The following is a 23,555-nucleotide window of genomic DNA, read 5'->3' as shown; positions in this document are numbered from 1 at the left end:
ATAATCCAGCATTTAAAATGGCCGTCACGTCCACAATGATGCAACAAAACGATCATCAGACGGTGTGGTAAACCAATTTATTCATTTCTTAAATTCTTGGTACATTCAGCACTTGGAGAAGGAAACAAAAAACAAACTAAAAAAAAAAAGTAAAATATTAAAACTGCAAATGTTACTCTATCAGAAGATAAACTTTTGTATTCTTGCGTTCCTAAGTATGAGGGGTGAGGCGGGTCGGCTTTACAGATCCGTTTCCTTCGCGTCGGCTCGGTGTGACACGTTTTCCTGTCTCGCTTGTTTCGGTGTGGAGACCAGGTCTTCTCTGACTCACCTGCTCCGACTTGACAACCATCTGGGAAAATAATTACCGTTCAAAAATAAAACAACTTTCACTTTGACTAGGGGCCATTTGTAAATTTTGTGGTATTTACATGTATAGTTATATTTGACTTTTAGTGCTGATCAGTAAAACGACTGCTAGAAATCATGTCGGGTCACGGTCAGGGATCTATTCTGGACTGGGTTTATTACAGGGCTCTGAGGAGGAAGGAACTGCACGACCACAGAGCTAAAATAGTCAGGCGGTCCCCAAAACCTCAGTGGGACAAAACGAAGCGGGAAGCATGAAAACAACCGCCCTCCGCTATACATCTCTTCAGTGACGGAGGATCGACAAAAACGGAAACAAAAGAACTGGTGGAAGGAAGACCGCTTCGAGGGACGAAGAGAAACGGACACTTTCCTATAAATCAGAAATGGTTTTCTGCAATCGAACGACAAAGAGGAGGGGGCAACGACAGGAGCGTGGAAGACACCGGTGTCATGTTGAGCCTTCTGAAGTGTGGCGAGGCGGAGGCTGAGGACCACAAGACTTCCGTCTCTGCTGCGTCCTCTGCCTCCCCCTCCCTTCTCTTCATCATTCCCCGCAGCGTCCAGCGCCTCAGCGGCGCCTGTCCCGGGGGTTGCTGCGGCTGCGGGAGCGCCGGGCGCTGGCGGGCCCCGGGGAGGGTCGTCTGGATCGGTGGTTGCTGTCTCTCCTCTTGTCCCCCTCTCTGTCTCGGCCTCGCTCTCTGTCGGCATCGCCTCCTCTCCCAGGCACCCCGCTGCTCGCTGCGGCACCTCCGCCGGCGCCTCCACCGCCGGCACCTCCACCGCCGGCACCTCCACCGCCGCCGCCTTCCTTCTCCCGGCCCTTGAGCCTCTCTCTTTTCTCCTCGTCACGCTTTTTGTCCTCCTCCTCCAGCTCCTTGCGCTTTCGCTCGCGCTCCTTCTGCCGTTCCACGCGGTCCAAAAGCCTCTGGTTCGCCTGAGTTCACACATCAGTTTGAGTCCGTCAGCCATACAGCACGAAGCAACAGAAGACATAAAGCGTCTTAAAGTAAAGGGAGACCGACCTGCTCCTCAGTGAGGGGGAGCCAGTATATGCAGGGAGCTGCTTTGGTCTTGAGGAACAAGTCATCCAGCAGTTTAGCAGGAGGCTCATCTCCTTTCTCTGTCAGAGAGGAAACAGACATGGATCACCGTCCAGCAGGCTGGCGACACATTTCCATTAAGGATGTCAATAAAAGAGACAGACAGCTGAATCCCTGCTAGCTAGGAAGGATATATTAGCAGGTGGTTAATGGTAGCCTCAACTATATAAAATATGAGATTGAAAACTGCTGCCGCAACAAGATTTAATACCTGTGAGTAACATGTTTAAGGCCAACTCTTTTTCCCTAATCAACGGAAGACATTTTAAGGCCTGGATTTTACATGCATGAATTTAAGACGTCTTAAGGCTGCTTAGACACCCTGCGTTTCCTCTTGGCTAACAATAAATGGGGGGGAATACTTTTGCAAAGTTTTGCATCTTTGTAAAACATCAGCACGCGAGACGTCACACCCGTCTGTTTTTTCCACGTTAGATGTCCATTTGATTACCCTTCTTGTCGCTCTTCTTTTCTTTGCTCTTGGCTCGCTCCCTCCTCCGGCGCTCCCGCTCTCTGGACCGCGATCGCCGTCCCTCCTCTCCGGGTCTCGCAAATTCCCGCACCTTGTCCCGGTCCCACTCCCGCTCTCCTCGCGCCCGCTCCCGCCGCTCCATCTCCCTCTGTCGCTCTGCCAGCAGGTCGCGCACACCTCTGTCCCTGTCCCGCTCCCTGTCCCGCTCGCGGTCCCGGTCCTGGTCTTTGTCCCTGTCTCGCACAGGCATCAGAGGGGGCAGTCGGGGCTGAGGAGGGGCAGCCGGGGCGGCGTGATCCTGCTGGTCTTTCTCTGGCTTCCGGATGCCTTTGTGGTAATCCAACTGTGGAGGCCAGATGAAATGGACATGAACATCTGGACAACAGAGACCAGGGGGTGAACTGGTACCTCAGCCTTCATCACCTCATCTTGCTCACAGAAGTCCACACCCAGCACCTTGGGGTTGCTAGGCGGCCATTTGACTCCATGAAGAGCCGTCCTGGTGGCGACCGCTTCCTCCGCCGTCGCGTACTGCCAGAACAGAACGGGACAAAAGAGATGAGTGCAATGCAGCAAACTGATCGTCATTAATCAGTTCTCTAAATAATCGGCACTACTTTAGTAATCGATTTAAAAAAAAAAAACCTTAGGAGACTCAATGAAAAATTTGTAGCAGGTGCCAATTTTTTAATCTGATTAATCTGTCAGGATAACCGATGAAAGTAATTTTCATCTCAAAAAACATAAATCACCATCAAAAGATGAAAAGAGACGTCCTTGTGAGAAAGCTGGTTATATTAGAGGAAAGTAAAGTAAAAGCTTCCATCGAGACGACATTATTAGCAGTGACGTGTCGGTCGACGTGACGGCCCACCGACTCAATCAGCAGTTAAACCTCTAAGACCGAGAATCCTTTAAAGTGGGGCCGCCGCCATAAAGCTCTTCACCGCTTCATAGAGCAAAGAGGAACCGGGCTGCCCCTCCCCCACCTGTTGATGTCCTGACGCGACATATTTTGAAGGAAGCCCAATCCGTCATCGTTAACAGCGTTCAAAAACAAAACCATCACAGTCCAGATAACCGCGGCGCAAAGCTGAGCTGCTCACCTTTTCAGGCTGAAAGGAGCTTCATGGGAATCTAGCTATTTATTAGACGGTAAATAAAAATAATATGTCCCATTATTTCAGTATTTAGTTTACTTTTATTTTGTGGCATCTTTTGTATTTTTACTCAAAGTTCTTATAGAGTGAAAATCTTACATCAGCCCATACCTGTGAATTAATTTTCTTTTAAAAAAACAACAACAACAAAAAAAAGGATAAGAGACACAGCAAGGATCGGTCAAAAATCTACATCTGCTGCTTCAACGTATGTCAACTTTTTAAGCTAAACCAATAAAACCATAACATCATCATAACTCGGGAGCGATTCACAACAGTCTAGTTTAGGCAAACGGGTTTGATTAACGAAAATGTCCGTGTTCAGTGGAGTGAATCTCCTCCCAGAGCCCGGCGCTGAGCCGCTTGTCCTTACCGTGACGTAGCAGTGAGACTTGATCTTGTCGATCCAGAAGCCGTCCTCCACCACGCTCCCTGTTCGGTTCAGCAGCTCTTTGAGTTGGAGCAGAGTGAACGGTCGGACCTACGATGGAAAGCCGGGTCAGAAGAAATCTGTTGCTTATTTATAATGAGCTGACAGGTGTCGGCCCATTCAAAGACAAAATGGCCGACGTCAAAATCTCAAGGCGGGTAAATGATCCCTGCTCCGACAACAGAGTCAAAGATCAGAAATCATGTAATTTGTGATCCGTACGACCTACTGCAGACGCTTCATTTCATTTCTGGAGGCTTTACATTATCATCTTTTGCCTTTGCAAAGAACCATACAAACTGAAATCTACAGATCTTTGCAAAAATGAACATACAGAACTGTATGCTTCATTTCTCCCATTATTCTCTCATGTGTTCCTGTTACTCAGCAGGATTTGTGTTCGGTTTTAGTGCCACCCTCTGGTGAAAAGTCACCATTAGTGCTAAGAACAAAATGAAGACATACTCTTTAATTCCCACATAAAATCTTGAGGGGAAATAATAACAAACGTAGCAACGACTCCGTCTGCACTGAAATTAGCCAGCCTGATCAACAGAGGTTTACCGCTGTGTGGCCTCTATGACACAAGGCTGAAAAAATGTAATGACTAATGTGTAATGTCTCGTCTTGTCATCGTCTGGTTAGACATGCCCCGCGCCGCTCCGCTGGAGATTCCACCTGACTGCAGCTGGAACACCTGGCTAATTGTTCCTGACTGTAATTACGGCTCTGGCCGATGATGTGGTGCCAGCGCTGGCGGCAGCCTCATTCATGAAAAACGTGGGGGATGGTTCCTCTGATGCAAGCTGAGCACATTTTAAAGTATTTGGGGGAGGAGAAAATTTCTACTGTATCTTTTTTTTTCTTCTACGTTATAAAAGAAATCTCCTTGGGAGTTTATCTCCAGAGTAAGTGACTCACCAGATTTATAACATGGATGATGTTAGAAACTTTCCCGCGAGGCGGCGACGGCTGCCTGGCTGCGCGCACGGGGTCGTCGATGGTGACGGAAACGCCAGACTTCTGCTGACTGATGGAGCGCCGCACCAGGCTGTCGCTGGGAGTCACTGGAGGAGAGACGGAGAAGCGAAACCGTCAGGCGGGCGGGCAGGAGGAGGCGATCGGAGCTGCACAGGATCGGTCTGTTCGCTGAATCTTTTCTCAAGATGGAGGCGTTTCATTCTTCGACGTGGTCAGAGCATCTCTCATGGCGATTGTGGGAAGCTGCAGCGGAGACCCTTCATTCCTTCCCGTGTGAAAATCCCAGAGTTTCCCAGAATCAAATTTCCACAGCTCCCAGTCATTTTGTTCAACCCTTTTTTGTAAATACAAATTTTTCAAAAAGGAATTTGTGGCAGATTATTGTGCACTGATGATGCTTCACATCTAAAACCCACAAAAACCAGAATGCATAGATGGAAAGACGAACAAACAAATGTTAAAATGATGGAAGTACAGATGAATAATTAAATCTGAAAGAACCATATTGCTACTGAAACAAAAACTAAACTAGAGGAAGAATAAAAGTACATTTTAATGAAATCAGTTTAAAAAAAACAATGAAACATAAAAATATTTAATTGTTTCAACGGGTAAAAAACAAAAAGTGGTCCAACTCCACCTTTCTTTGGCTCTCCTTCTAGTTTGACAGACATCTGTGGTTCGGACGCTTCATCAGAGACACTGCTCTTCTTTGCGTCTCTAGACGTCTTGTGTTGTTTTTCATCCTCTGATTTCTCCATTTCTTCTTCGACGTTAGTCTGGCCATTTTCCTGGCTTTCACTGGGAACAACCTGAGAGGGAGTAAAAGGAGTTATCACACTGGAACTGAGAAAGAAAAACCTTTTGAGAAAAAAAATAATAAATTAAAAGGGCAGCATCAAGATGCCCTGCCCCGCCTGACCTGCGTGACAGTGCGTCGGATCTTGAGACCTTTGTCTGGGTCGCTCCGACCGGCGTCGGAGTTCTCCTCGTCTCCGGACATCTGCAGCTCCTCGGGGTGAAGGTCCACCACTGCGTCCTGGTTCACCTTGATGTCTGGAATCAAAGACTGGAGGACAGAACCGGACGACAGGAGAGGGTGGAGGGACAGGAGAAGAGATATTGAAAAAAAGTTCAATATTTTCTGCAATCATTTGAAATTTTCTATACAATCAAATCACTAAAGTAAAAAGCGATAAGCTACCAAGTTTGCATACAGATATTCTACGTATGGATTTTTTTTTTCATGAATACAAAATTAAAGCTGGTTAAATATGAAGCCAGAGAAATCTTAAGAGAAAAACCAGCATGTGTGACAGCTTACTGTGTTTCAAATGCTCCACTCACTAAAGAGTTTCACATGTTTTATTTTCCATTCTGCTGTGAGCTTGTCCCCCTGTGACCTGTCCGTACCTTCAGGGAGTCTGTGGTAATGCTGATCGATGGCTTCTTAACCGTGACTGCTGTGCTGGAGCCCCACCGCCTCTTCCTCCCTGCTGCACTTCCTGTTTCGGGCTCTCCCGTTCCTCCGTCTGTGCCGGCCGGAGACACCTTGCTGGCTGCAGGTGTTAGAAAGAAACACTTTATTGCCGTGAAACTTCGGTGGCTCACTCTGCAGGGGACGGAAACCAACAGACAGGTTACTGCAGCCTGAAAGGACAAAGGGATTCCTTTTGACCCATATGCTTGTTCTTCTTGTGAAGAACGAGCATGAATAATTAAGAAAAGTCATTTTATCAACTATATAAATTTATTCACTGTATACCAGTTACTTAAACCTCTATATTTATAGTAGACATACTATACTGTACTTCCAATATGGACCCATATAGAAAAATGTGTGGTGCCACATAAATGCAAAGTATTCAAATAGAATGTATCAAAAGTCTGAGTTCTGTTGCATAATCCCTTATAATCCTGTTGAAATGTATCAGCTAGTATTGAAATTAATCTCAGCATTGAACTATCCAACGTGTTTGTGAATGCCTGTTTAAAATCCACAGTTGGATGAAGAAGTTCAATAGAAGCTGGAAAAACAACTTATTAAAAAAAACATAATATGTCTTTTGGGCACTTTCAGACATTGCTTCATTCAGAAATGTGCTGGAAGTAACAAATAGTTGCCATTTGTTAAAGGCCTGGTTGAAAAACTAAGGAACGCACATCGCCAAACTCCCTTCAGAGTCAGTTTTCTCCATCCTCCCCTTTGCCTCTCCTGTTTCTCGGGCGAGCAAGCAGCATAGTTCCCACCGTTAAATTCTCCTACGCTACAATTTATTAATAATATCCTGTAAACAGGCATTCAGCATGTTAACTTGGGTGTAAAGCAGCAACTTTTTATACTTTCTCTGGTTGATTTGGATCAAATTTGGCCATAAAATACAGACATTCTTTAAAGAAAAAAGATTTAAAAAAAAAAACTTGTAAAGCAGACACCAGGTTGTTTCAGAAAACTCATGGGCCATTTACCTTTTCCTTTTAGCTTTCCAAAGAACACAGCTTTGCTACAATGTTTTTTAAGTGGCATACTTCAAAGATCGTCATTCTTCTTTTCAAAACGAGTTCTTCATGTCCTTTTTGTCAGTTGCTTTAAATACAATTTGGGTCATTCCCACAGGGGTATTTTCTCCTGTGGAAGAAACAAACCGTACCTTTCTACTAACTAAAGATCTCATTGGAGTGTGCGGGACTTGTGTTTTGTTTTGACTGAAAGTCTCATTGGTTCAAACTGAATGAATTAACACATAAAAAAAATATTTGAATGCCAAAGTTTGCAATTTTACGTCAATCAGACCGTGGTAACTTTGGTAAACGAGTCAAAGGGAGATTGAGGAATCTTTCCTAATTATGAAAATTACTTGTTTTATATACGGTTTATCAGAACTACTGTATTTCCGAGCTACACGTCTCTCCAGTCAAAAAATTGTGTCCTAAAGAGGAAAAAAACGAAACAGAAAAGCCTTTATGAACTACACATCGCAGGAGGTCAGACTTAGACCTAAAGTGCCACTTATAGTCCGGGAAATACGGTAACTAAGACAGAAAGGCTGGTACCGACTCAAAAACTAAACCCTGACTTTTGAAACGTGACACGACAATGTTTTAATTGGCTGCTGTTCCCCAGAGCGCGCCTCTAGGTCCTGACCAAAGCAGTTGTTTCCTCCGTTTCAGCAGAAAGAATGATGTCTTTTCAGGAACAGAGCTGTGGCTTCGACAATAGAAACATGAAGAGCTCATTTTGAACATCATCCAGATCGATTCATTAAACTACATTTGAAGTTTCCACAAATGTTACAACCCAAGCTACAGAATCAGCCTTCCTACAAAGAACACCGCCGCAAAAAAAAAGAGAAAATAATAATAAAAATAGTGACACCAGATATCTCACTTGGCGTTTCTTTTCACTGTAACCGGTGCTGTGGGAGATGATAACATGATAACAGCAATACTTACTGGACAGGGAGATCTTGCGAGCAGCAAAAGCCTTAGGAGTGGTGCTCTGGAAAGACAGGGAGACAGAAAGAGCATACAGAGACCCCAGGGGTGTGGGGCGAGATGAGAACCCAGAGTCCAGACCCAAACGGGTAACAACACAGAGGAGGTGAAAAGGAAAAGTGGAGGAGGGGTGGGGAAAGGTGAGTTAGAGTAACTGAGACCTGCAGACTTTAACTGTGCCACTTTAAGGGCTCGCTGATCCACACTGATAGATCAGTCATCCACCTATTGCTGCAATGTGTATGTGGAGGACTGATGCTAATAAAGAAATAGCAAAACTTAGCATTTCAAAATGTGCTATAAATAAAGTATCTGGTGAAGTTTTTCTAAATAAATGTACAAGAACTGCAGTAAAAATTGCTGTAAATCCGTTTCTATCTTCAGAATTTAAGTGATGGTGTAAATCAATAAGTGTTGAACAAAAGGTATATATAAATTTAAACATTGTTAATGCAGATAAACTCCCCTCTAAAAATGAGAACTCCCAAATTTAGAACAACTTTTCAATAAACTGGCGGTTCTTAAAGCGTCAACTGCATTACAACAAAACGCAGATCTTACAGGAAAAAATTAACATCAAGAAGAAAGTGACTCTATCACTTGTAGACATGTTTAAATAAGAGGAATACTGACAAGTCATTTCCTGGTACCATTTAAGACCTGATTCCTTACTGGCTTGACTATGGGCCCAACCGCACCACAGTGTGCACTGTGTCTAGGAAACAAGGATCCAATCAGAGAAGGCAGAGCAGTGAGTGCAGGGCTCGCTTTCAGTGTGCAGATTAACCAGCAGGCGGGAACTGATCACTGGATCGGACTTGGACGGGGCGGGGGAAGACTTTCTCTGGGCTTACTGCTGCTCACAGTCACGTTTCAGTCTTTTAGGAACCTCAGGTTTCTTAGTGTTGCCTGGTAGATGGTGGTGGAGGCAGGGCGGGGGTGGAGTTAGTGTCTCTGAGGTGTGATGTACCTCTGCTGGGTGAGAAGAGGGCAAAAACAGTCAAGAGTCTTTGAAATTGTCCCAAGGTGGTTTGAGAGAAAGCAGCAGCAAGATGATGATGATTTGATTTGTCGCTCCAGTTGTTTCTCCCAGATCCAACAGCAGCTTAAATGTTGATTTTTCACAGCAGGCTACTGTCTTTCAGTCTCTAATAGGTGAAATCAGGCAGTCTTTGGAAAACAACGATCCAGGCAAGTAGTAAAAAAAAACAAAACAAAACATGTCGTAGTCGCAGCGCTGAATGCCTCTGGATTCAGACCACATATAGAGGATGAGGACACTTTGTTGGAGTGACAATAGCTGGACAAAAACTGTTGCAATTCAGCGGCAGAGCATCACAAACTCCATGTTGGGTTTACTTGCGGTGTGAATCTGGTTTAAAGAGGCATAACTTGTTCACTTCTGCAGGCGAACTCTGACGGATCCGATTCTCTGTGCGTCCACAGGAAATCAAAGTGCCGGGTGTGACGCATGGTGTGTCCTGTCAGAGTCAAAAGTCTTTCACACTTTTTTTCCCCACGCAGTGAATGATGGATAAGTTTCTGTTGCAGTGATGTGCCCAGGCATCGACATGTTTTCAAAGTGGGAGCCCTCACAATTGTAAAATCCACAAGAAAATGTCCATCAAAAAAAATTAATAAATGAAAAATCCAACACTTTGTGGCTGGAAGTATTTTTCGGCAGCAGTTCTTCTTGGACGTGTTTGAATGTTTCTACCCAGAAATAATCCTCTGGGTGAATCACGACGTTCTGCATCAATTCTCAGTCCAGAGTCAATTCTCCACCGCACAAGCAGAGGGCAGTGTGGGACCATAAGAGTCAAATCTGAGCTGGAGCTGAAGCTTTCTTTCCTCAGCCTCAGGATGACACCTTGAGTCTTTGATTCTCCTCAAGATGGTGGTAGGGAATCAACCCCACGTGGTGCAGTCCAGTCCAGCTTTATTCAGCTCAGCAGGAGTCCAACCCCTGCAGCCAGGTTGCTATGACAACTGCAGTAACCGTGGCTGCTGCTGCTCGGCACAGCTCTGATGCGCGCTCCGGTTGGCTCAGCTCGCCACTGAAGGGCCGAGCCGGCGGGTTTTGCTCAGTGCCGCGGGGTTGCAGACTCTGGGCCTAACTCGGGTACCATCGACGCACTTTGGCATAGCGGGGCGGGAGTTGTAGAAGGAGTAGGAGAAGTGGAAGAGGTGCTGTTGGTGGTGCTGGTGGTAGTAGTACTCAGCAGGTACCAATAGGGACAATGGAAGAGGCATGGGCACCTTCATAACAAAGCAATCAATGGGGTTTTAAAACAGCAATCACACCATCAATATATAGTGAGAGAGAGAGAAAAGCAATCATGATGGGACACAGAGGCAAATAATGGATAGAGGAGGAGAGAGAGTAAGCAGGAAGGGCGAACAAAAGTCAGAGAGGAAACGAGTAGGAATTCAAACAGAGTGAGAACACCGTGACAGAAACTGAGAAGCAAGCTCTGGTCATGCATCTCGATGTGCACACACTGTTAACGGCCTTCACCATGCAGAGCCACAGGGCCTACGACAGGTAGAGCAGAAATGGGACACACACTGAGAACGGCCACATAAAAACAAACCGATCGTCTGATTGTCTTCAACGGGTTCAGGTCTAGCAATGAAAAATGATCTAGGACCATCTTATTTCTGATGTAAAGAAGCTAAATCCATCTGCAAGGGCACGTCCTGATTGAAGCACAAGCTTGACATGGTTAGCAAATGCATCTAGACTGAATGAACAGAGGTGAGACCGATAAGTAGAGATGCACCAATCAGGCTTTTCCTGTCTGTTTCTTTGATGTCTGATATGCTGTTACCCCTCATTTCATAAAAGATAAGAAAACAAAAGCGTGGATAAAACAGATGATTATCCAATTTCAAGATTATGCTAATTGATTCGTAAATGCATATGTTCATAACACAACACCGCTTTACAGAACATGTGAGACTTACAGAACTAGTCGGTTACAAAACCCAAAAGAGAAAAGCTGCCAATTACAAATCAGAGTGTATCGAGGTAAAAATGATGCATTCTGATATCTGATTGGTGCATCCCCATTTAAAGCAAGTTATACAACAACAAAACTTTCACCACATCTATAATTATTCATTAAACAGCTGCCAGAAGTTCAGTAAGATGCAGAAATAATCAGCCACATCGTTAAATTGCTAAGCAATAGTCTGAGAGAGAGCTTTTAAAATCACACATTCTCCTCTCTACTAACTCACGAATGTGTAGGAGTGATATAATAAGCAAGCACTCTCTTCACAAAATGGAAGTCTGAGTTAAAACACAACCAACATCTCTCCTCTCTCATTCAAGCAGCATCAGCACTTAACCTACCGCTGCATGGCCCAGACAGACAACAGACGTGTGTGCGAGACCGTCCACATGACTAAGCTTGCTTTGAAATGGAAGTTACGTTAAAAGCAGATGGAAGGAATGAGTTAATTCCCAAATAACTCCAAAACCCAAGTCCAACTCAGCCCCCGTTGCTTTAGATTTTATCCAATTCAATACTGTGGTAACGGTTGCAATTGCTTTTTACAGTGAAAGGTAGCAAGTAAAAAGTCCTATATGTGCCAAAATTATTTATGTTTAGGGCTGTGTTGGTTTTGAGCGACCCTCCCCCGAGTGCTGCTAACGAAGCATGCTTTCACGTGAGTGAGGATGCAGGTTAGTGGGAGACAGAGCCAAGACCCAATCGCCCACGCCCTCCCAGTGACCTTACCTCCTCCATGCGGCTGTCGCTGCTCTCTGGCTCAGCCCCAGAAGCTGGCTGCTGGGCCATGGAGCTCTCAGAGTCCGGTTCTGCTTCCGTAACAGCGGCCGTGCTCGGTTCAGATACCTCCCTGCAAGAAGAGAGGTTAAAGTAACTGGTTATTAGCACAATCCCACTGAAATTCTTATACTGAGAGAGGTTAGCAGCTTCTTGCACGTTTACTTCAATGATCCATGTTTAATGTTATTTGTTTCCTCAGAGACCTTTAATTCTTAGTAAATATAATAAATGTCATTATTATATTTTAAGGAATCGGTTTACAATCAAAGTTGTTTGGTATTCAATTAGTAGAAACATACTAAGAATAACACACATTCACAAATTGTAAATGAGGCTAGCAGGTTTGTTAAAGAGGGTTTGTTATTAGGGATGTCTTAAACAGGAGTCGCATTAAGTTGACAATTTTAATTTTTATTTGTAAATGACGATGTAAAGATCTGACAAGTTTTAACTATACACAGAGAATATCGCAGTTTTGAAATGTTACCCGATTTCAAAACTTCACTGCAGAAAAAAAGTTAAATGGGTTCAGCTCGATGATGGCAAGACGTGGAATGCATTTAAATGTCATTATTATATTTTAAAAATTGATGATTGAAAATAGCCAATGAAAAAATTATGAGCTTCGAAAATGTCTATCCCAACGTCTAGTTCCACTCTAATTCCACATAAAATTGAACTCATCTTTTTGAGGCCAAAGGTATCGTGACTGTTTTTTCCTGAAAGTCATATCTGAACACAATTAACTGGAACCTGACTGAAATATGCTATGAGGTGAATCATCAGGTCATTCACAACATAAAGTACACCTGCTAATCTTAGCTATGAAGCTCAGAAGGAAGTTCTGCATTAACGAAAAAATAAATAAAATGCAGGTGCAACACATGATCTAAAGCAACTCAAGTGTCAGAACATTATAGCTGATTTTAGCCAAGTCAAGTCCCTGTTGGAGCATCATGTCACAGCTGATGTTTAAAAGTTACAAAAAAAAAAAAAAAAATCCAGACAACCTCAACTTTCAGCCAAAACCTACAGACTTTCATTTTAATCTTTTTTTTTATGTGGTGGTCAGTAAATCCCAGTTTAAATGCTTTTACTGGAAAACATGTAAATGGTTTGGTCATTAACACTCCATTTTGTAGAGTCAATAATTGATCTGTTTAATGATCGCCATTTGCTCCCTGGCTAAAAAAATAAAATAAATAACATTTCTGTTCGATAAATATCTTCCCAACTTCAACAACTCTTTACTGTAGAAGTAAACCTGGAGGTTAATAATTGCAGAATGACCTATTAAATCACTTACTGAAGAACAAAAGTCTAGACAAAAGGTGACCAATATGGCCGCTGCCCTGTTTTACAAGGAGCCATATGAGGGTCTGTGCAGCAGGACACAAAATGAGTTCGGTCAAGACAAGAGGAGAAACAGGAAGAGTCAGAAGAAGGGAGCCGGAGGCTGATGATCTGGGTCACTGGCGCTATAAATACCTCACCAGCTAACTGACACCTAGGGTCACAAACTAACTCAGACTTCCAGACGTAAACTCATGGATGAGTCTGTGGGTGGCCTTCATCTGATCCATCTGGGGGTCACTCAACTGTACATCCATTGTGCTTACAATGAGTCAGACCTCAGACGGCTCTGTTCGCCTAATGGTGCCACTTTCAGAGTTTTTATGCCTTTCTAAAAATGAAACAAAAACAGAATTTTATTTTTAGCTAACCACCAACCCACTCTGGCAGCATCAGCGCAGGCTTCTTCTGCCTTCATGGTTTGACAGAAGCGCCATCCTGTAGGTGGGAGAATCGCATCCTCCAGCACCCTTCGTTCTTATCTGTTTGCTCCTTTTCCTCCACTGCCAGCAGTTCCCTGAATCTGTACGCAGGAGTTTGCATAGAATGGAAACTATGAAATGCAACAGGATGTGTTTCAGAAATGCAAACCATGTGCAACAGAGTAATTGGAAATGATTTGTCTTTAGTTTGGTGAAACGTTTATCCTCTTATTGTTCCAAAAAGAGGCTAAATGAACCACAAAACAACAATACAAATGTACCAAAAATATTGATCAAATCTGAAGATGTTTCACTAAACTAAGAACTGATTAGTCTGCACAGCAGAAAGAAGAAAACACATTGTAATTGAATAAAAAAAAAAAAAAGACAAGGAGCTGGAACTGCAGCCCACTTGTTGGGTATCCTTTTTGTTGCCACAAATAATAATGCGACATTTGATCCGACTGAAGTGCGCCAGCACTACCAAGAAGATACTAAGATTTGTAACCGATTTCCCTTCGACAACTGATGTCTGATCCACAGCTTTTGATGCTGTGCTTCCTGTCATGGATCTCTTTGAAAGACTGAAAATAAGACAAATACATTGTTGTGTTGACTGGAACCAAATGGTCAAGGCCCCATCCTGGACTTCGACATTTGTGGAAATGTTAAGAGTTAAACTAAGTATTTAGATTCTCTCTGCTTACATACAAAGATGGCACTTCGCTGTTGCTAATGCTAACTCCACTAACAGCTAATACAACACACTAAAAACGGCTTACAAACTCTGTAATTACATTGGGGGTTTCAGCCCTGTTTTAACAACAGCACTCACAAACTGAGACTTTGTGTTTATCTCCAATAAATAATTAAATAACCAACTACTGCAGAAAGGTTAAGAAAATTTTTTTACATTTCAGTCTTTTAAGTATAATCAATTAAAATCGGCTTTGCCGGGTCAAAACTTTCTAAAAGTAACAGACTATAAATAATGCACACAATAATTCCTTAGTTTTACATAGCATGCTTTAACAATTAACATTAACATTTATTTCTTTGAATGGAATATGCAATATCCCGGCTGGCACCGTTTCAAAGTATTTTTCAGGGGAGGGCCTGGAAAGTGCTAATAAGCTCCAGCTCCAGTAGAGCCTGTTCAACCTCCAACTCTAAAGATTAAGTCACAGGCTAGGTTTCAGCAAAAGAACACCCTTTTCTTTACTCTCTCAGGGCCACCAAACACAACTTCTCCTCACTTTCCTCTGGATTGAATGACAAATTCTCAAAGCGTAAGCCAGAGGCACACCTGCGCAGGTGTAACTAAAGATTCAAACCTTTACGATCAGGAGAGTGCAAGAGGGTAAAATTGTTGCACGTGGGGGGTGGGGGAGAGTGTGTGTTGCTTGAACTGCCTTAAAGCAATGAAAGGTCTCAGCAGAGAGGTGTATAATCAATTTGCTTGCTGCTCTTTTAAAATAGGCTGCTGTATGTCTGACGAGGCAGGAATGAGGAAGCTGAATGAAGTTCCACTGTCACCTGAAGAGCTGTTTCATAAACTGTAAAATGTGAAAGTACTTTCAAATGGTCGAGCTGTTCCAGACAAAGACAGCAATCCTGCTAGTTAACGACTTACTGCAGCTTAACAAAATTATTCAGATCTAATATAAAATGAACAGATCGGCCCAACACATTTGTTACCTATTAAATAAGAGGTAAAGTGGAATCCCACAAGAGATCGTGAATGCTGGTGCCAGCTGGAGAATTATCTGACACCATAAGGGACCACTGTACAGCTAGCAGATGTCTGCTTTAATAATCTCCCTTGACAACGCAAAGATCATTACCAGCTACAGCCACACAAACTCCAGAAATAAATATGATGTTCATTAAAGATCTTTGTGCAAGAACATTGTGGACCTGAAGAACTAGAAATGTGTTCCAGTGGAATAGCAGGGAGAGAAATCAGTGCGTTTTTTTCCCTCTCCACATGGTATCTGAGGCCATTAGTTATTCATTAGTTTCCTTCAATGATCAGCTATTTTAGACATTGATCAAAAGAAAAGGGGACCCTCGCCCTCCTCCTCCCCCAACACAATCTTCAATGCTCCTTCACCCAACAAAAGGCTTTCACCAACGCCCCCACCCCCGGTCTTCCTCACATGGGCGAACATGCAACACGCTAACCAGGCCAATGTGAATGGATGACAAGATATTTCATAGCCAGGTATTAGCTGCCGGCTAAATCAGCAGCATGCGGCGAGGGAAAAAAAAAGAAAAACGAAAACCGTTTCTCCCTTCATATTTCCACATAATCGATGGAAAAGTACAAGCTGCAACCTGAAGCCTTCCGTCGCCTTTTGGCTCACCCTTACCCGTTTTTGTTGCCTTCGGACAGCATTATGACCGGCCGCGAAAGGGAAAAAAAAAACTCCCGTGGGGTAAAAGCGACACTGCGGCGATAGTGGCCGTTTCGCTCAGGTGAGGCCCGGAGTCGGAGAAATACAGCGCAGAATCTGACGCGAGCGTTTCTGCTGCTCAAAAGCCGAACACTGCGTCGGTATCAGGGATGCGGTGCATGCACGATGGCCATGTTGGCTAAGGACGAGCAAGCCTTACAGAAAGCGGGACCGAGTTCCGGTCTGGGAGTTCCAAAATAAAAGCTTAGCATGACGCTGTAGCGTGGCGCACGTCTCTAACATGCGAGTAATGGCTGAAAGCTATTAAGTAGCGACCGTAATTATTCTTCGAAGGAGAAAACAAGGGCACGGTTTGGACGGTGTCATCATGATGCTGAACACTCCTGACACGGGTTTGTTTTACAATCGCTATTTTTAAGTATTTAAATATTAAAATGATTTGTCATGCACCAGTTATCTTCCCATTTTTTGGATATGTATGACTTTATTCTAAAAAAAAAACTCAACAATCTTTTCAAATGTGTTTTTTTATTTTATTGTTAGCAGGTGGTATGAAATGGACTGAAAAAAAACAACATAGTTTTGATTTGATGGAATATGTTTTGTGAAATTTTGTCTGAATCAGTTTCTGGTCATGCTGTCTGACAACAACTGGAAGAAAAAGTAACAATATTCTATCTTATGAATATGATTCTCTTCTTTTCTGTGTTAATTCTCCACATTTGTCCTTTATTCAGTTAACAGAAAGCACAAAGTAACAGTTCCTTTAGTTCCTTTCAAAGAAAATAAATAGAAGTCAAGAGATTTTCAACTCCACCAGGCATCAAGGATGAGCAAGGCTCTAAATATATTTCATCACTTATTAAAGCTGCTCCATCAGCTTGACATCTACCAGTTCAGATTGCACACGTCTTTGTTTTGAACCACCAATGTTTTTTAAAATCACTGTTAAGCTTCATTTTAATGCTAAAGGCTTGTTTGTTTTTACGATTGCTATTTTATAAATCAATTATTTCATTTATTAATTAATTTTTTGTTTGTTCTGCCACTTAAATGTGAGCAGTGTGAGCATTTCAAAACACACGACTGCAAATCAACCGAAGCCTTGTTCCTCTCCCAGATCCAGCCTCAGGTTTTTGCTGGTCTAATGACTTCACCATGTCTTCAACTAAACAATATAAAGAGCATGCAGCAATGTAAAACACTTGTTGGGAATTGATTTCAACTTCATATTTCCCAGCAGCTCAAACCACAAGAAACAGTGCAATAAAAACGGATGCTTTTAATGTGCCATGCTGTGCGGCTTTTACGTCACCTTTGATTTCTTGATACTTTATGTCCAAGGACATTCTTGTAATCTTTGAAAGTGTCTTTGATCTAAATGTGTGCAGTTTGTTTCAAAGTCAAAGCCTGTTTTTAACAAACCAATTATGTTATGTGTAGAGACGACACCGGCTCTTCCTGTAAGCTTTGGAGCCATTCTATGTGTCTGATCCAGAAATTCAGAATTAAAGAAGCTTGTCAAACGGGGCGTCCCAAAAAAGAGATAGGGTTAGGGTTTGGTATGTGCCAAATAATGTTTACAAAAACTTTCCAAGTTCAAAACTGTCTAAAAATCTTCTGACCTCAATTTCTAATAACCTCATGACTCAGAGGCTGCTTCTTCTTCATAATCTTGAAAATAATGTACACTTCAGGACACTTCATGTCTGAGCTTTTGTTTACTTTGATATCAGCTAACATATGGATATTACTTGTTGCAAAATGATCAGAAACTTCTCTCTTTTGCTGCATCTTAAATAAGCTTAAAAAGTCGGCAGATACACAAACCCTGATTCAAATATTCAATAGCATTCAGAGGTTTTGCTTAGTCGGTTAAATTAATGTCTGCACTTGTTAAATCACAGAGGTACTGGCATATTAGTAAACCATATTCATAAGGCTTGAGCATTTTACAGTGATATCTATGAAATCATGCATTAAATCATATCTAACAAGCACAATAAACAACAAAGTGGTAATCCAATAATGTTCAAAACCCGACCTGCAGACAGTCACATTTCACCATGTGACATCTGCTGGTTTTCATTGTTTGTTATGAAACAGACCAAAGACTGGATACATGTCCATAATACACCCCATGGACATTGTATTGTCAATATCTTAGTCTGGAAAAAATATCTAAATCTCTCAACTTGAAAGTAATTTATTTACTCTTCAAAGACTGGTTTGAAATAAATCTGTTGACTAAATATAGAATTCTATTTAGATAATCTTAATATATCAATTAAAATAATCACTTACCTTTTTGAAAGGTTAGGTTTCTCTGAGTCTTTTCTGAACTCAGTCTTTTTATGAACCTCAGGCTCTTGGTCTTGGTCTGCTTTCTGTGAGATGAATCAAAGAAGGAAAAATGAAAGGCAAATGCAAACAAAGCAATACACATCAAAAATAAATTAAAGTTTATTTAGCTCCAAAAGATCTAAAATGAAACACTGTTCAGATTGGTGCACATACAGCAACTGTGACTTTGATAAAAACTAGTAAAACATAGCATCTTATTAGAGGCTCCACTAATATCAGTGCCAGCTGTAGCATCTGCTGCTATCAGGGCTGCATTCCATTCAGATTTATCCCATTTTAATCTTTTCTAATGTTCGAGACAAAATTGTCCAGCAACATACAATGTTTCCAAGACAGAAACGGTTTTATTACGTTTTTTGCCGAGGTAAAGATGCTGCATCAGCCTAGCCTTTCAAGATTAACCATAAAGGCATATGATACATTCAGGTAAACGAATTATAAATAAATACATTTCTAATGGGCTACTTCTGAGTAAAAAATTTATTTCCCCTCTCTTAGTGTATTTAACCCTTAGTATCGGAATCAAAACCCTTTAGAGATTATTCTGTACATTCTCTGAGTCCCTGAGAATGAAAACACTGAAACCAATGAAGCACCAACCTTCAGCTGACTGGCAGGTTGAATTTTATCCCTGGAGGAGGAAGACGAGGATGATGATGATGAAGATGATGAGCGTGAGGAGGACTCTGATTTGGAGTCGGAATCAGAGGAGGAACCTGAATCTTTTTCTTCAGCTGCTGCTCTCCGGTCGTTCTTCACTTTTTTCTCTTCTTCCTCCTCTTTCAGCCTCGTCTCTCGTCTCTTCTCCTCCTCCCTGCGTTTCTTTTCGTTTTCCTCTTCCTTGTGTCTTTTCTCCTTTTCCTGTTCCTCTTTCAGCCGCTGCTTCCTCTCCTCTTCCAGCCGATTTCTCTCCTTCTCCCTCTCCTCCTCCAAGCGTTTCTTCTCCCGTTCTCGCTCCTGTGCTTTAAGACTCTCCTTCTCCTCCTTCAGCTGTTTCTCGTCCTCCATCTCTCTGGCTTCCTGTTGCGTTTTGGTTTCCGCTGATTGAAGGGGGGATTCGCTGGAACACGTGGCAGTCGAGTGTGCCGTTTCTCCGGAGAACCCGGGGGATGAGGTTGCTTCCTCTGACTCCATCCTGTGCATGAGCAGCGACAGCGGGCCGGTGCGACGCTTCACCGGAGGTTCGGGGCTGCTGGAGCCAGAGCTGGAGTCGGAGTCCTGCCTCTGCGTGGTGGGAGGTGGGAAGGACGCCATTCCTGCGCCACGTTCACCATCTCGCTCCTGATCGTCGGGGGGGCTTTGCTTTGGAGTGTCGGGCAGGGGGAACAGGTTCGGGGGCGGAGATGGAGGAGGTGTGGGGTGGCGCAGCTGCATGGGAGTGTCGTGGACCTGCGGAGGTGGGATGTGCTGAGGAGGCTGGAGTTTGCGTTTGGATCTCCCTGCAGCAGATGACGACATACTGGGAGCCACCTGCTGCTTTGAGGGAACCGCTGCCTTTCTCTTTCGCGCCCCTCCGGAACTGGGCCCCCAGTCCTCGTCCTCGTCGCTGTCGTCGTCGTCATCTTCGTCGCTGTCGTTCTGGACGTGGTTGTCAGCCGAACTGCGGGAGGATCGGCTGAGATTGAGCGCAGGCTGGGCCGTTCGGGGAGAGCTTAGGGAGGCGGCGTCCTTCTCCTGGCCGGGGGGCGCCGTGGCCGGGTGTCCCTGGCTGTCCGGTTGTCCCAGGACACGCACAGAGAAGGAGGCAACGGCTCGAGGAGGAGATGCGGCCGCTGGCTCCTTGTGTCCCTGCTGGAAGGAGGACCGCTGCATCCTGGCTCTCGGCGCTTCGATGGACTCTCGGTGGTGGGACACAGCAGCAGGTCGGTGACCAATCACCAGATTTTCTCCTCCGGCCTCAGGAGCCGAGGCCTGATTCAGGGTCCCTGGATGCTATTGGACAAAGAAGATGAATATTTTAACTTTGGAGTTTTTTATAAAAATATACTTTTTGCATGGAATCAATATTCGCATCTGTTCTGATCCAATCAAAAACTAGGAAACTATATTTTTAATATGAAGCAGAGAGAAACATTTGTTGCTTTAAACAATTAAACAATACTTTGTCTGCTGCTATATCTTGCAGATCTTGAACTTTTTCACATTTTGTCGCATCAGAGCCACAAACTTCCGTCTCTTGTATTCAGATTTTATGTGCCAAACCAACAGAAGGTAGACATCCTCCCAGCTGCTTCTCTGGTTAATGCTCTCCTCAACTTGCTTGTCCATTTCAGTGGCCGGTCATGTCCTGTTAGGTCTGCTTTCCATTTTATAATAATGAAATCAACGAAGGTCAAAGTTTGGGATGTTGTTCTTACTTCTCTCTACTTTTACTATCTGCACATCTTTCTCCATGAACTGTCTGCTGCTTTCTTTGGTCTTCACGATGCATCTAAGGCCTTCACTGAACACCTGAACTTCTACTGAGATTAAATTGATAGTTAGCTAACTTTTTCAGGCAACGAGTTGACCTACATTTTATTTGAGGTGTCAGAGTAATGCAAATCCAAAGCATGTCATGAAAAAAATGCAATCCCGATATTATTTTCCTCTTTACTTCAGAGTTAGACGTTATTTTGTGTTGGTCTTTCATATTAAATGTCAGTGAGATTGACTTGAGTTAGTGTTTGTAGGCTGACAATTTGTAAAAATATTCAAGGGATATACAATCATATGTACCGTGATAAATTAGAAAAAAACATAAGTTTTTAGTTAGAAGCTGTTTCAAATTTGTTGCAACACAGACTGCTACAGGAGATCTTTCTTGCCCACAGCCATCACCAGCCACAATAACTCTTTAATTAAATGAGTTACAACGTTTAATTTCCCTTTGGGATCTGTATAGTATTTCTGAATTTGATTTTAATTGAATTTTGCTTAATCGATCTATACAATGTGTTTCACTTAATGAATTAAGTTGATGGAATAAGAGAGCATTATAAAAGCACAATAAATGTATCAATTATTCCAGTTAAACGATATACATCCCTTGTGTTTCTCATTTCTTTATTCAGGTTACTGACCTTACTGACAAAGGAAGGGCTGTCATTGTCTTCTGAGTGGTCTTCATCCTCTTCTGGTCCAGTTGCGCTTTCTGTGGGACAGGACACAAAGCAGGGTTTACAGGAATTAGCTGTTGGTACCGGACGGCTGTTTGGTTATCTTGAATATCCATAGAAGTGCTGTACCATCGGCCTCCTCTTCCTTTTTGGCCTCTCTCGCAAGCCTCTGACGCAGGAGCTCTTGCTGCTGGGCCAGGTACTGTTTAATGAAACTGTTCTGACACATCTCTTCTCCTATCTGCAACGCAGAACAACAGGTCAAATGGCAAGATCTGGACATGAAACGTTGTCAAACTAAAACTGCTCGAAAATAAATCTCCGACCTGAGAGTTAGGCTGGAGCCCACTGTGAGAAGACGATGACCTCTGGAGGTTTTCCAGCATTAGAGCCTACAGGGAGGAAATGAATCGATATTGAAGAGGTTAAATGAAGCAAACGATGATGTGTAATATTTGTTATTAATCTTAAATTAGCCCTAATGCAACAGTGTTTGTGTTTTGACATCAAAATACTAACAATTTTAGATTGCATTCCCTTAATAAGCATTACCTTTACCCAATCTTACTATTAAAAATCTTCTTAACTTCAAAGGAAATATTGAATTTTTAAAGGAAGTTTAGTAATCCATTTGAAACACACTTTTATTACTAATTAAAGGCTAAATATTGCGGTCAGAGTCCAACTTCATGTTAACAATAACTCAAACAGCCTACACTCCGCCCTGAATGATGCATGCAAGTCACAGGAATGACTGTCTATGATATTACACAGACAACCATTCTCAGAGTTACAATGAACTCTGAGTGTTCATTGTAAGCCCACCATGCAGCACTTTTTAACAGTTTATAGATATTTACGCCACAAACAATATTTACATGTCTAATGATGTTACTGCATATCAAGACTCAGACATGTACAATTATAAATGCTTGTGTCACAAATATACCAATGAAATATTATTCAGGAAATGACATATTCCAACAAATCCAATTCATATTCAGAGATATGCAGGTTTCAGAAAATTCAATTTCAGATTGTTACTTAAACAATTTTAAATGTTTAAGTAACATTGAAATGTCTTAAAAGAGATTTTAAGACATTGTGCTTCCTCGGTATAGAGTTTCACATACTACTGCATGGCATATGCTATTCGTGCTGAGGTGGCACACATACTACAAAGTTGGTACAAAGCCACCCATAAATGTGTTTTGTAAATAAATACCAAGGCCTGGAAAAAAATAAGCATTTAAATTTGGTTACTTTTTGACGAGGATGCATCTTTCAACAGACGACCATACGAACTTAATCTTCAGCATTTATTCAAACTACGCTTCCGGTTGCTAATTGGCTAAAAGTCTGGTTCAACATCATAGTCCTGTTATGCATAGGAGACACTCCAGGAAAGAAAAAGCGCATAGCGTAGTAATTGTTGACGTATGATTACTGTTTACATCGCAACGCGCGCTCCCGGTAAGCCCCCCCTCACACACAGACCTACATGCAATGCGCGCGGACGGGGGCTGTCATGTACTGTACACTCTGTGCGGCTGTTGGCTACTCTCAGCTTAGGCCTCGACTTGACAGGTGCACAGTTCAACAATGTGCAACACGGTGCTCAGCGAACTGTTGGAAACCCAGTCCGAAGCTGTTCGGTAGGTTTTTTTAGTCCTACCGTCACTTAGGGCCATTACAACGTACTGTTGTTGACGTGTAATACCGTGTGCGCGGTGATATAGGCATTCCCGCTTCTACACACTGTTACGGCCTCTAACGTTTACCCCCCCGATGCCGTTGCTCGCCTTCTTACCGAACTTAGCCGGACTCGACACAGACACCCAAAGCACGGGCAAAAACTTACCCCTCTAAGCCTCTTTATGAGAGTGTTCTTCTGCCCGCTTTTCGGTAGGTTCCTTTGCTCCAGAGCGGCTTTCAAATCAGCAACTCGGAGCGACTGTAGAGGTTTTCCATCAAGCGTAATATCTTCGTCCGCCATTTTGCTCCCTCCGCTCGTCTGAACTCCGACGAACGTCGCTACGGCTGCTGTTCGGCGTCACACTTCGGCAGCTTCCGGAGTCGTTCGGCTCGTCCTGA

At 43.1% G+C, this 23,555-nt stretch overlaps 1 protein-coding gene across 1 annotated transcript; it reads right to left on the bottom strand.

Moving 5' to 3' along the window:
• Positions 1 to 58: 58 nt before the first annotated feature.
• Positions 59 to 23,503, bottom strand: acin1b (apoptotic chromatin condensation inducer 1b). The gene is made up of 17 exons (XM_055060153.1): positions 23,323 to 23,503; positions 21,788 to 21,853; positions 21,591 to 21,702; positions 21,426 to 21,496; positions 18,964 to 20,295; positions 18,304 to 18,386; positions 11,757 to 11,877; positions 7,969 to 8,014; positions 5,929 to 6,074; positions 5,438 to 5,584; positions 5,156 to 5,327; positions 4,456 to 4,601; positions 3,478 to 3,585; positions 2,368 to 2,475; positions 1,924 to 2,287; positions 1,395 to 1,492; positions 59 to 1,306 (listed from the first exon to the last, which is right to left on the bottom strand). The coding sequence occupies exons 1-17, from the start codon at positions 23,455 to 23,457 to the stop codon at positions 941 to 943; spliced, it is 3,621 nt and encodes a 1,206-aa protein (XP_054916128.1). The 5' UTR covers positions 23,458 to 23,503; the 3' UTR covers positions 59 to 940.
• Between the last annotated feature and the right edge of the window lie 52 nt (positions 23,504 to 23,555).

Source organism: Poeciliopsis prolifica, unplaced genomic scaffold (genome assembly GCF_027474105.1).
Source record: "Poeciliopsis prolifica strain line A6 unplaced genomic scaffold, Auburn_PproV2 SCAFFOLD058, whole genome shotgun sequence".
Lineage (NCBI taxonomy): Eukaryota > Metazoa > Chordata > Actinopteri > Cyprinodontiformes > Poeciliidae > Poeciliopsis > Poeciliopsis prolifica.
The sequence above is the reverse complement of the archived record's forward strand: the minus strand, read 5'-3'. Positions and strand labels throughout refer to the sequence as shown.

What these genes read in the sequence shown, in the direction of transcription:
- acin1b (XM_055060153.1), bottom strand. Translation starts at nt 23,457, where the DNA reads ATGGCGGACGAAGATATTACGCTTGATGGAAAACCTCTACAGTCGCTC. An exon ending in TCATAAAGAGGCTTAGAGGG is followed by an intron (nt 21,854 to 23,322) that starts GTAAGTTTTTGC and finishes TCCTCCCTGTAG; the next exon opens with GCTCTAATGCTGGAAAACCT. An exon ending in TCCCCCTCACTGAGGAGCAG is followed by an intron (nt 1,307 to 1,394) that starts GTCGGTCTCCCT and finishes GTGTGAACTCAG; the next exon opens with GCGAACCAGAGGCTTTTGGA.